Source organism: Jaculus jaculus, assembly GCF_020740685.1.
Source record: "Jaculus jaculus isolate mJacJac1 chromosome Y unlocalized genomic scaffold, mJacJac1.mat.Y.cur SUPER_Y_unloc_2, whole genome shotgun sequence".
NCBI lineage: Eukaryota > Metazoa > Chordata > Mammalia > Rodentia > Dipodidae > Jaculus > Jaculus jaculus.
The window spans coordinates 525,436-538,267 of NW_025423387.1; the positions used below are offsets into that span (position 1 = coordinate 525,436).

General features: G+C 38.8%; 1 protein-coding gene across 1 annotated transcript in view; it reads right to left on the reverse strand.

The window, feature by feature from the left end:
* Window positions 1–7,681: 7,681 nt before the first annotated feature.
* LOC101611007 (spartin) overlaps window positions 7,682–12,832 on the reverse strand; it is a 565,832-nt gene continuing 560,681 nt past the window's right edge. Inside the window, 3 exon segments of the mRNA XM_045141190.1 lie at window positions 7,682–7,764; window positions 7,767–7,859; window positions 7,862–7,941. Of these exon segments, the coding sequence (XP_044997125.1) occupies window positions 7,682–7,764; window positions 7,767–7,859; window positions 7,862–7,941 (256 nt within the window).

The following is a 12,832-nucleotide window of genomic DNA, read 5'->3' on the forward strand; positions in this document are numbered from 1 at the left end:
ACTCAGCACACTCTAGGAAAGAGGCAGAAAGCAGGAAGAGATGAAAAAGAAGGGGACTATTGGTGTGAACTCCTCAAGTAGTGTCATGGAGGGATGGGACCTGGAAATGGAGAGGCTGAGAACTGGGCCAGGCCATCCACAGGAACAGGTAGAAGAGGAGGTACAAAGATGCAGGTAGGTGCATAGCTCTGCTGATGGAAACGCAAAGCAGACTTCTGATATTTCACTTTGACTTTTAAGGTACAGAGTTGAAAATAAGTATGGGAAGATAGGTAGTGGAGGTTTGCAGAAGGAAAGTGAAAAGGAATTACTTAAATGTGAGTGTACCCATAATTTTTACTAGTTTATATAGCTTTCATAAGACTAGTACAATAGTACTGATTTTAAAATTTAAAGCTATCCTGTTGCCTTTTAGGATTAAATACAAATTATTAGCATCATATTAAATAAGTCTTTATATTAAATAACTCATCACATTAAATAACTACTTAATACACCATAACTTCATCTGCCAGTACAATATATTCATCATTCTTACTTGCTTAGCTTGACCTTAATTGGCTTTGTATTTAAGGAACCTGTAGGAAATTGTATTTTGCAAATACAGCTGAAATAACATATTCTCTCCTTATGTTTTTCTGAAGTGGGACATTGTTTCAGAATTTAAGATCATACCTAGGACCTTGTGAATGTGAGGCAAGTGCTCTTTCACTGAGCTCACCCCAGCCCTGCAACATGGCCTTGACAAGTAGCATCTACTACTATATCCCCTTCTATCTACCTATGATTGTTTCACCAACAGAACACAGTGGTTTAACCATGTACCATTCTGGGAGTAACCTTTTTCTGATCAGGTAATTTTACTTACATCTTTTGAAATATTTGCTTGAATTAACCTCTTAGATCCCAGTACCATGTTGTGAGGAAATAAAATGTACAAGAACATTTTGATAAGACAGCCCTAGAGGGCTGCCAGTATCAACATTTACAGGAGTCATCTTGAAATAAACAGCCCAGAAGAACCTGCAGATGAGTGAATCCTCTGCAGCACTGGACCACAACCACACAGTAGCCCAATCCACAGCCATCCAGGTGAATACAGCCAATCCATAAAACTATAATTTGTTGTTTTAAGCTGCTAAATTATATCTATTTTGCTATGGAGGAAGACATTTACAGCACTGTCTTGAACAGTGATGCAGTAACTATAATATTAGGAATTGTAGTAGTGGGCTGGAGAGATGTCTCAGCTCTTAAGGCACTTGCCTACAAAGCCTAATGACCTGTGTTCTAGTCCTCAGTACCCAAGTAAAGCCAAATACACAAAGTGGATCTGGAGTTGATTTGCATTAGCTAGATGCCCTGGCGTGCCATTCTCTCTCTCTCTCTCTCTCTCTCTCTCTCTCTCTCTCTCTCTCTCTCTCTCTCTCAACCCCCTGGCCCACAACACCCCTTACCCTCTCTATGTCTGTATCTCTGCTGGCAAATAAATAAATGACATGAAATAAAAAGAAATTCTATAATTATTTATTAGTGGTGGAGGGTGTTGCAGTCCGGTTTGCATTGCTGGTAGAAATCACCTAACCAAGAGCAGCTTCTGGGAAAAAGAGTTTTATTTTGGCTTACAGGCTTGAGGGGAAGCTTCACGATGGCAGGGGAAAACGATGGCATGAGCAGAAGGTGGACATCACCCCCTGGCCAACATAAGATGGACCACAGCAACAGGAGGGTGTGCCAAACACTGGCATGGGGAAACTGGCTATAAAGCCCATAAGCCTGCCCCCAACAATACACTCCCTCCAGGAGGCATTAATTCCTAAATATCCATCAGCTGGGAACCTAGCATTCAGAACACCTAAGTTTATGGGGGACACCTGAATCAAACCACCACAGAGGGGTTTTGTTATTCCCTAGCTATATTAACTTAGATGTTATTTAAATTCATAAATTCCACTTTTGCATAAGTGGGAATAATAAAAATCACCTCCCCTGACAGTTCCCATAATGATTGACACCAAAGAAGGTTGAAAAATTCTACTGTCCACCTTAGGCTTCACCACTTAGGAAAGAACTTCCTCTCCAGCCATCCTGAGTTTTGCACTGTATGCTCAAATCCTAAACCCTTCCCAGAAAAACTGTTGATAAAAGGACTTATTGAGCAATACTTTCTAGTGGACATAAATAATTCAATGTCATTCTATATTAAAGTGTTTTCTTTTAAAAATATTTTAATGTTCACTGAATAACATTTTGAACTTATCAGGTAGAAAAATAATTGTATACTTAGTAGCAGAAGCCAATAAGTTAAAACGGAGACATAAAGGGAAGAGAAAGGAAGGGAGGAGGGTACATAATTGGTTGGTATTGTATATATGTAAGTACAATGATTGAGATGGGGAGGTAATATGATGGAGAATGGAATTTCAAAGGGAAAAGTGCAGGGGGTAGGGAGGGTATTACCATGGGATATTTTTTATAATCATGGAAAATGTTAATAAAAATTGTGAAAAGAAAAAAAAATAAGAAAAGGAGCCAATGACATGCTGGTCGTGCATGTGCTAAATCTGAAATAACTTTAAAAAAAGAAAAATAATTGTGTAGTAAGAGGATTGACACCCTTAAATATGGATTATTATTATTAAATTATTATTAATTATTATTATTAATACTACCAAAAGCAAGATGGAAATCTTCATACTGTTATTCAATGCGTGTAATTTAACACAGCCTAGCCATCTTGGTAACACAAACCATAATTTTACAGGATTTGCATGTCTAAATAGGTAGTTTTATACTGTCATGGTCACTGTTGAGGCTGACTTCCAGTTCTGCTATCTCATGTTTTATTTCAAGTATTTAAAGATGCACTACATTCCTGTTATTAAAAATATCTTGTGAATAATAGTTTAATTAAAGATTATATAAGAAAACTAATACAAAGAAACCCACTAATACTTTAGGATCAATTTATCATGAACTATATTTATTGAAAGCATGACAAAAAAAAACAGTTATCAGAAAAATAAAAGCTGCTGTTTGGTTAAGACCTAAAAAGATTAGCTGCATACCAACCTGAAAGTCTCTATGTAACCTGTAGGTGTTGTATATCATTGAGTTAAATGTGGCCCTAGAGAAATTGGCTGTCTGGCTCTCAGAGATCCACAAATTAAGAGCTGCTCATTTCTGATCACTAGAATAAGGAAGAAATTTGTTATCTTAGTTAGGGAAGGGACCTTGACAACTAGCAGTTTTATCTCTTGTCCTTGACAAAAGTAATGGTTAAAGTGAATGTTAGCATTAAAACAATGCACTGGGAAAGAAGAACCAGAGGGCTTAGAGCTGGGTCAGAGACAGCCAAGCTGACCAGGTACCAAGAAGGCACGGTTCTGGGACAAGCAGCCAGCCAGTCTCGGCAGACTACCTGTGGCCCTCATGAAGTCCCCTTGGTTTCTGTCCTTGATTCAGTCATGCTTCTCTCTTGCAAAGCTTGCAGGTGGGCTCTCAACTCTCTCCCGAGCCCAGTCAGGGAGACGGAGCAGAACATGACCAGTTCACTGATTGGAAAGGAGAATAAGGCCCCCCAGGAAGACTGGTGGCTCCTCCATATCTCAGTGTAGTTATTTTATTATTTTAATATTTTATTTATTTATTTGAGTGAGAGAGGGTGGGATAGAGGCAGATAGAATGGGCACACCAGGCTCTCCAGCCATTGCAAACAAACTCCAGAGGCATGGGCCTCCTTGTGTATCTGGCTTATGTGGGTCCTGGGTAATTGAACCAGGGTCCTTAAGGTTCACAGGCAACCGCCTTAATGCCTAAAGCATTTCCCCAGCCCATCCCAGCCCAGTGATTTTAAAAATCAACTTATCTCTCCAGCCAGAAAGCTTTATAAACCCCCAAAGAAATTCATTAAATTTGTTGGTAACTTGCTTTTTGGAACTCCTCTCTGTTGCAGAGAATTTTTGTTTTTGGTCCTTACAATTTAGTTAGCAACTTGGTTTTGGGACCCTTCTGTCATGGAATTTCCCCTACAAAAACATTTTTTTAAACTTCTATTTTTTCCATAAAACAATTATTTGCTTCCTGTCTACACTATACTTTTTTCCTTTCTAGACTTGCTTTCTCTCTGTAGTAGAATTTCTCCTTTGAAACCTATCATTCCTGTCCATGAAGTTCATTCTTTTCTTTTTAAATAAGTTAACCTGTTTTTTTGTTGTTCTTATTTATTTATTTGAGAGCAACAGACAGGGAAAGAGGCAGATAGAAAGAGAGAATGGGTGTGCTAGGGCCTCCAGCCACTGCAAACAAACTCCAGACGCATGCACCCCCTTGCTCATCTGGCTCCCCTTGTGCATCTGGCTAACGTGGGTCCTGGGGAATCAAACCTTGAACTTGTCCTTAGGCTTCACAGGCAAGTGCTTAACCACTGAGCCATCTCTCCAGCCCTATACCTATTAGATTCTCACCTCAAAGGGGCTAAGAGCCTTGTCCTGATGTGTTAACAGTTTCCTGAAGTTTTCATAGTTACAGAACAAAATAAAGTCCTGTGCGGCCATACCACCCTCAATGGACACATCTAGACTGATCTTGGAAGCAAGGTACTGCCTGGTTAGTACTTGGATAGGAGAACAAAAGAAAGTCATAAATCAAGGCCTTTTTTGAACATGTTGACTGACCTTACGTAGGGCAGGTTACAGTAAAGCAGAGAAAACCCCCATAGCTCTCGGATGCTATGTGATGAGGTTCTTAGCCCTTGGGTTGGTGGAAGGTGGTGGTCTGTTCTTACATTCCAACTGATAATCACCAGGATCTTAGGTTTGACACAGAGGTGGGCAAAAGTGGCCACTAGGGGCCTAAAGGTAGCTCAAGGTAATTTGGCTGTGATTTGCACCATTCAATCTCTTTGTGGTCCCAGGACTTCTATCAACAGTGCATTCAGCCTTGCTGGAAGTAAGTGCAGCAGCTGCAGTGCTTTTCTGGGAACTTTAGTTCACACTTACTTGATTGCTGCTTATGAACTTTTTTTTTTTTTTTTGTTCTAGAAAACAATCTCTGGGGAATATATTGACACTGACAAGAAAAATAGGGCACATTGGATCTGTACTTGGGGTTTGCATAACACAAACAATGACTGGTAAGATGACATATACTGGAGCTAGTAGAGTTTCCATTAGAAGCTGGATTTTGATAGAAGGGAAATTTGCAAAGTGGAAAAATTTTCTGCATTGGGGTAGGTTTTAAACAGTGGAACTGAGTTCTATAGGAAAATAAATACCACAAATGTAGTAGCACATTAAACTGATACTGTGTTTAATAGGCAAAAGAACAACTCAGATGTATAGGCAAAAGATAGTGTTCTGAAAAAAACGTTAAACTGATAACATCGAGAGTTGTAAACAAAGTAATGTATAATATGCTAAATGTTCACATTCGTGTAGAAGAAAAGTATGAGAAATGGCATATCAGCTTCCTTTCAAAGATATAGCATCTTTTCTCTGCCTTGGTAACTTCCTTCCCAGTCCTGAGTTTTTCATTTTTCTCTCCTTTCAACTGAGGGGTGGAGGTGAGTTTGGCCTGGGACAAGAAGAGAGCTAGTCAAATGTTGTTTCCTGGTGGGAATGACAGCCACAAGGGCAGGACCAAAGTAATTACTAGACCAGGACAGAGCAGATATAAAGACTAAAGGGAGCACACTGCAGGGTGGACAGAAATTCAACCAAGCAAATTCAGAGAATTGCTCTTCTGAGAGGGAATGGCAGGTCACACACACACACACACACACACACACACACACACACACACACAATCACTTGGAGGGCATTCACTTGGTTTTATGGCCCATGCCATTTGTTTCTGGTTCATGACTGGATGAACAAGCAGGCATCTCAATGTGTTGGTATGCAACACTAGCTATCCAGCTACCTTCCCTGACATTTGTTCTTTGGTCATTAGGAACAATAACTCTAGAGTTCTGTATAAGACATAACAAATCCCTGAGTCAGTCTCCAAATACTCAGGGTCTGATTGTGTGGGGAATGCCTGCTTGTATTTCTTGAACTTTAGTCTCTACATTGTGTATTCTTTCAAATCTTCCTGATGCATGAGAAACCCAAAGATGTTAAAATGTTAAACTAAGAATTGGTGTTTCTACTCTGTTCCTGCTGTAGCACCCCTTTCTTCTGGGCCAAGGTCAGGAATCCTATCTCTAATGTGACCTCTAAGTCGGTGCTCTTCCACACACCATGTAACACTCTGCTCTCTTGGTCCACTGCGCACACTGCTCTTCCTTTATTTCACCCAGCTGAGTATACAGTCACCTCTTGTCTATTTGATTCTTATCACTGAGTCTTACTATGATTCTGAATGGACTTCCAAGTGACTACCCTCGCATTGACAACTCTGCACTTCTCCATAGCCACTCTCAATTCTGCTATCACTCACAGGATCTTTACCTCAGACATCCTAAATTTGAAAACAATTCTCTTCTTTCAGCTTCCAGCAAAGTAACTGCCTTCACAAGTGTTATTTTTAAAATATATTTTATTTATTTATTTGAAAGGAAGGCAGAGAGAAAGAAAGAGAGGGAAAGAATGGGCACACCAGGGCCTCCAGCAACTGCAAATGAACTCCAGATGCATGCACCCCTTGTGCATCTGGCTTATGTGGGACCTGGAGAATAAAACTGGGATCCTTTGGCTTTGCAGTCTAATGCCTTAACAGCTAAGCCATCTCTCCAGCCTCACAACTTTGTTTTTATTCAGTGAAAATGCAGTCTGGAGACACTTAAAAGTACAAACTATAAGACATGTTTCTGTATCTCAGAGACCTTGATTCATCAATAGCACACATTCTTGCAGTTTGGTTTCCAAATATGCCTTCTAGATTTCATCTGCATGTGGTAGGGAAGGGGGAGAGAGAACAGCAGAGAACTTTGTCCTACTAATAATTGTTTTTCATAGTGTCTAAGCTGTCTTTACATAAGACAGCTCAAACTTAGAATATACTTTAGGTATTTCAGCCTATTTTTAATGTCTTATGTTCCTTCCTAGAACACACTGTGAATAGAGTTTTTTTTCATTATTTATTTTTGTGGGTAACATTAGAAATATTTTGGTTTTAATCTTTGGTTTCTTATATAAAGCTCCTAAGATCACTGGAATTTTGAGAAAGGAATACCTATTATTCTTAATTCCTTTTAACGCATGCCTGAGTGAAGAGGTGACTACTGGAAAGTGGGGTCCCTTGTCAGAAGAACTAACCATGAAGTTAAAAAGTTAGAACTTTTGTCTCTCTGATTGAAACCTCTTACCTCCATGGGAATAGAAGCCAAGATTCTTCCTCAATGGCCAGTGGCTGTAGTATGCCATGTGCACTGCACTCCAACTCTATGGAGACAGAGCTCCATTGTCTTTAGCATAAGATTTTCCTGTAAAGGGTCAGATGGTACATATTTTAGGCTTGTTTGGCCCTGTGGTCTCTTACACCTGTAACTGCATGTTTGTAAAAGCCAGTTGCAAGAATACTGATTCTTGTAAGTGGAATACATGACTCCATTTTATAACAGTCAGTTTGTCAGAATGAACTCACTAAAAACAATACTGGAGGTGTCTACATTTGCCTATCTGACACAATTATTCCCTCTGGAAGGTAAGGCTTTGATATCAATATTTACTATATACTCCTATTTATCTTTCTTCTTTGCTCCTTTCTTCTCTTCTTTCTCTGCCTGCTGATCCCTCTCTGTGCTCATACTCACAGCTGAGGGTCCTGACTTTCTCTGTGAGAGTCATCAATGATCTGAGAGTCCTCAAGGATCCTGTGTCCTGCTTGCTTTGCTGTTTTCTTCATCATGACTTTATGCCAATGTTGTAGGTGGTTATGCCCACATTGATGGCAGAGTATATGGCATGGTGGGTTGCTTCTCCCACATTGTGCCCATACCTTACAAAAGAAGAGGTGAGGTATATATGGTTACTGTGTCATGCTTGAAAGTAACACCTAGTTAATGAAAGTTAGTTGAGAAAAAAGTCAGTTACAAAACAGTATTTTGGGCTGAGATGGCTTACTGATTAAGGCACTTGTCTGCAAAGCCCAAGTACCCAGGTTCAATTCCACAGGACCCATGTAAGCCAGATGCATAAGAGGGCACGTGTGTCTGTAGTTCATGACAGGGCTATAGGCCCTGATGTGCTCATCCTCCCCTTGACTTCTTCCTTTCAAGTAAATAAATATATATATATATTTAATAAAACTAAGCTGGGAGTGGTGGCACATGCCACTAATCCCAGCACTTGGGTGGCAGAGCTAAGAGAAACACTGTGAGTTTGAGGCTTCCCTGAGACTATGTGGTGAATTTCAAGTCAACGTGGACTGGAGCAAGACCCAACCTCAAAAACAACAATAACAAAAACACCAATAAAAACTGTATTTTTAAGACTGGCTAAGAATAGTATATTATAATAAAGACTGCTAAGTACAAATGAAATGCTATAATAAAGATTATCCAACTTTGCAGTGTTTTTGTAATCCTCCACTTCTGGAAATGAAAAGAAAGGTTATTTTAGTGAAGCAAGTGTAGGACCCAGATCCACAGTTGTCACAACTTATCTTTTAAACGTGAGAATGATTTGTCTGTAAGCAGAGATTCTGTGATAGTCTCTTAGGCACCCCACACTAGTGCAGGCTCACTGGACTTCTTGCTGTTTTTATAACCCACCAAGCACACAAAGGCCTTAAAATATCTGTCCTGTGTGACCTCTGTCAACACTTAATGATGGCTCTTATCTCACCCTGCTTGAATAGGTCAACTGTTATTGTAAGCTTCACTTGATGCCAACCAATATGCCTTGACTATTCTTCCTTAATCCATAGCTTATACCTTCTACATACTGTAGAGCTTATGAATGATCACTGTTTATATATTGCTTGTTCATCTCTGTAATATGTACTCCCCAGCAAGAGGAATCCTTACTTTATTGTTTAATGTAATATGCACATTTGGAAGCCAGCCTGGCATCTAGTAAATACTTCATGAATGAGTGAACAATTCCTGCTCTAATCACCTGTGTTTTCCCTCCTTCCCCTCTTCTCTCTTTTGGGACAGTCTCCCTATGGACTCCAAACTGGCTCTAAAACTCAACCCTTGGAAACTCCTACTTTTGTGAAGATAAGGAGGTGCCACCTTGACTTTCCCATCTGAGTTTCTTGATCATCAATAGCAGAGCAATCTGGGGCTTTATTCCACTCTGCCTTCTCATGGGCAGGGGCTCTCTGTATCTCTTCTCTTTCGTGCTCTTCAGTTTTACCTACAACTTAATAATTAACACTCTTTAAATAAAACCAGTTACTACTAACTGGTCATGGTGGTGCACACTTTTAAGCACAGCACTTGGGAGGCAGAGGTAGGAGGATTGCTGTGAGTTCAAGGTCACCCTGAGACTCCATAGTGAATTCCAGGTCAGCCTGGGCTAGAGTGAGACTCCACCTTGAAAAACCATAAAAAAAGTAGTTATTACTGGCAAAGATAGCATGTCTATAAAATAAAAACTGGGGGCTGGAGAGATTGCTTGGTGGTTAAGTCACCTAGCTGAAAAGCCTGACAGTGAGGGTTTGATTCCTCAGTACTCACCCACACAAAGCCAGATGTACAAAGTGGCGCATGCATGGGGAGTCTGTTTGTAGTGGCTGGACAATTCCATTCTGCTCTAGACCAGTGGCAGAACTGACAGCCATTTAAGTCTTAGTTTTGTATGACTCTGGACCAGGGACTCTCTTACCAGACACACAGCAGAGAAGTCTCCTAGTCTACTTTCTGCCCTCCTCAGCCCTTGGGATTTGCTTGACATGCAGAAGGCAGGGGCATGACAGTCAAGGAAACTATGAAGATCTGAGTAAATGGCACTGGCTATGACTAAGTGAGAAGAATGGGGCAATGACAGATTTAGCACTAAAAAATAAACTATCACTTTATGGAACAGGACACCTCTGCAAAAGTGACACAATAGCAACATAAATTGGTATCATAGTTTTCAAGAACAGGAAATCCTCCAGGCATATAAACTTCCATTTCTGAATATTTGGAGTGCTCCCATTTTAATGATGTTTTTCAAATATTCATGATTCTCATACGGCTCTAAAAGCTACACTGTCTTTTTAAGGTACTTAAAGTGCATATTTTGGTACCCTGTTGATTTATCTTGTTCTTCTAGGCTATGGCAAAAATTCTTGAATATATAAAAAACAAACACCAAACTAGAAGTCAGAAAATGAGATCATTTTACCAGCTCTGCAAATATCCAGTCATATGACCTTCCCACCTCCCCCCTTAGCATGGCCACTTTTTATCTCATAAAGTATGTGTACCTGAGAGTTCTTTGTGCATCTGGCTGATGTGTATTCTGAGGAATGAAACCTGGATTCTTAGGCTTCACAGATAAGCTCCTTAACTGCTAAGCCATCTCTCTAGCCCTTGTACTTTGAAAAGTCTAAAGTACTAAAACTAAATGTTAGGGCTGGAGAAATGGCTTAGCAGTTAAGGAGCTTATCTGTGAAGCCTAAGAACTCATGTTCAACTCTCCAGGTCCCACCTAAGCCAGACAAAGTAATGTAAACATGCAATGTTGCACATACACATAAGAGGGTGCATGTGTCTGGAGTTTGAAAATAGTAGCTGGAGACCCTGGCATGCCAATTTTCTTTCTTTCTCTCTCACTTAAAAAAAATGGCAAGTCTGTTGGGCTTGCCTCAAATTTATAACATGTATGTATGTATGTATGTATGTATACATATATATATACATATATATGTATGTGTATGTGTATGTATATGTATATGAGTATGTGTATATAGATATATGGTTGCTTTTTATTAGTTTTGTTTAAATATGTCCTCACCTATCAACTTTGCTTCAATATGATCCTTAGAATTAGTTTTCCTAGTAGACATTTATTCTTCTCTTTTCAGCTAATTGCTCTGTTTTTGTTCTTTTGGACATAAGATATTGTTAGGAGCTCCTAGAAAACAAGTATCTAGGCAAGAATATTTAAGTTATTCTTTACTTTTTATTTATTAATCAATTAGAGCTTAAGTTAAATTTTTACATAAAACACTGCAAGTTTAGGTACAATGAAAACAAGTGTATGTCCTAAAATTAATGGACTCTAATTCATTGATTAACTCAGGATTTTCAGACATGCCCATTATATTCACATATGTACACAGGCAGAATATTCCAAGTGATTCTAGATCTTACAATTATATTTTGGCATAACATTTTTCTGTAAATTACCTATAAACCAACTTGCATATGGCCTTTTTAACTATTCTTTGAGATATTATCCTGAAATACCTAAAGTAGAATAGATATTCATTCATCTAATCATCAAAGGTAAACTGGCTGTGAGTAGTTTACAAAGGACTGTGTAGGTGAGTCCAAGGAGATTAATTTTATTTTGAATACAGTGAGAAATTTAAAAAAATAAGCAAATGAATGGCTCAATCAAATTTATGTTTCAGCAAATTCCCTGTAACTCTGTTAGCATCATGATCTGAACAGCATGAGAACAGAGGCACAGGGCACAAATAGGAAACAAGCTTTGAAGAGGAAGAGAAGTGTGGGTCTATGGTACAGTGAGGTTTGACAGCAAGAGATTAATATAAAGTCAAATGGACATGGTTGAAAGTTTATAGTGGTATGTGACTGAGATGTCTGAATCTGAAGAACAAGATGAAAGTTAACAAAAAAATTGACAGTTGTTGGCACAGGTCAAAATTATCTGTGGGATATACATGAGTCTCTGGCAAATTAAAATGGGCCCAGAACATAACTATAGAAGAAAGCAGCCTGTAAGAGCAGGTGTGAAAGAGATCAGTCCTGATATCCAGGTGTACAGACTGAAACACTTAGGTGATTTATAGATGACTAGCCAAGTAATCTTAATAAGTATCCAATACTGAAACTAAGTCAAGAGCAGTGGTAGGCAAGCATGTGATCAGAACTTACATTTCTGGGAAAAAAATTCTTTAAATAAAAAAAGCCATGTTTTCAATTCTAGCGATAACTCAAACTAGATAGGATACTGGCTAATACACAATACACAGCAAAAAACAAAATTAATAAAAGAGAGACTAGTGGAGAGAGGGAGAGGATACCATGGAGAGCACAATTGTGAAGAGGAAAATGGGGGAGGGGAGGGAAATATCACGGTTTTACTGTCGGAAAGTATAGTAGTCAATAAAAAAATTAATAAATAAATCAACAAAATGACCAAAAACCAAGATGAAATGAATGCAGCATAAGGGAACAGTCATAACTGCAATTAAAACTAGCAATTATTCAGTCAAGCTATAACTCAGTGGAAGAACACTGCCTACTATGAAAAGGCCCTCAGTTCTATCCACAACACTGAAAAAAGAAAGAAAAATGTTAAAGATATTAAAAGTATATTTATTTAAGTATTAAATTTGTTTGAGTAAAAAATAATGGCTACCAAAAATATATGCCTTTGGCCCTCTTTGACATATTTGTCAAGTACAATATATAATCAAAACAATAGAGATAGAGCTTAGTCTTTCACTGAAGATCTGGAATATCAACATCAGTACTGAAAAACTTGTCACTAGCACAATAAAAATGAAATATAATGGCAGAGAAGAACTTGGAAGTCAAACTTCAGAAGGAAAAGCAGTGGGAACAGTAATGGCCTTTATGTCTTTCTATCGTTACTGTATGGGAAAGAGAAGACTGATTCTAGCTATTTCCTGAGTAGATGTTACACCGATCTGGTTTCAGAGACAAGGGCAATAACCATTGGACATACTTCCTAGCTTCTAA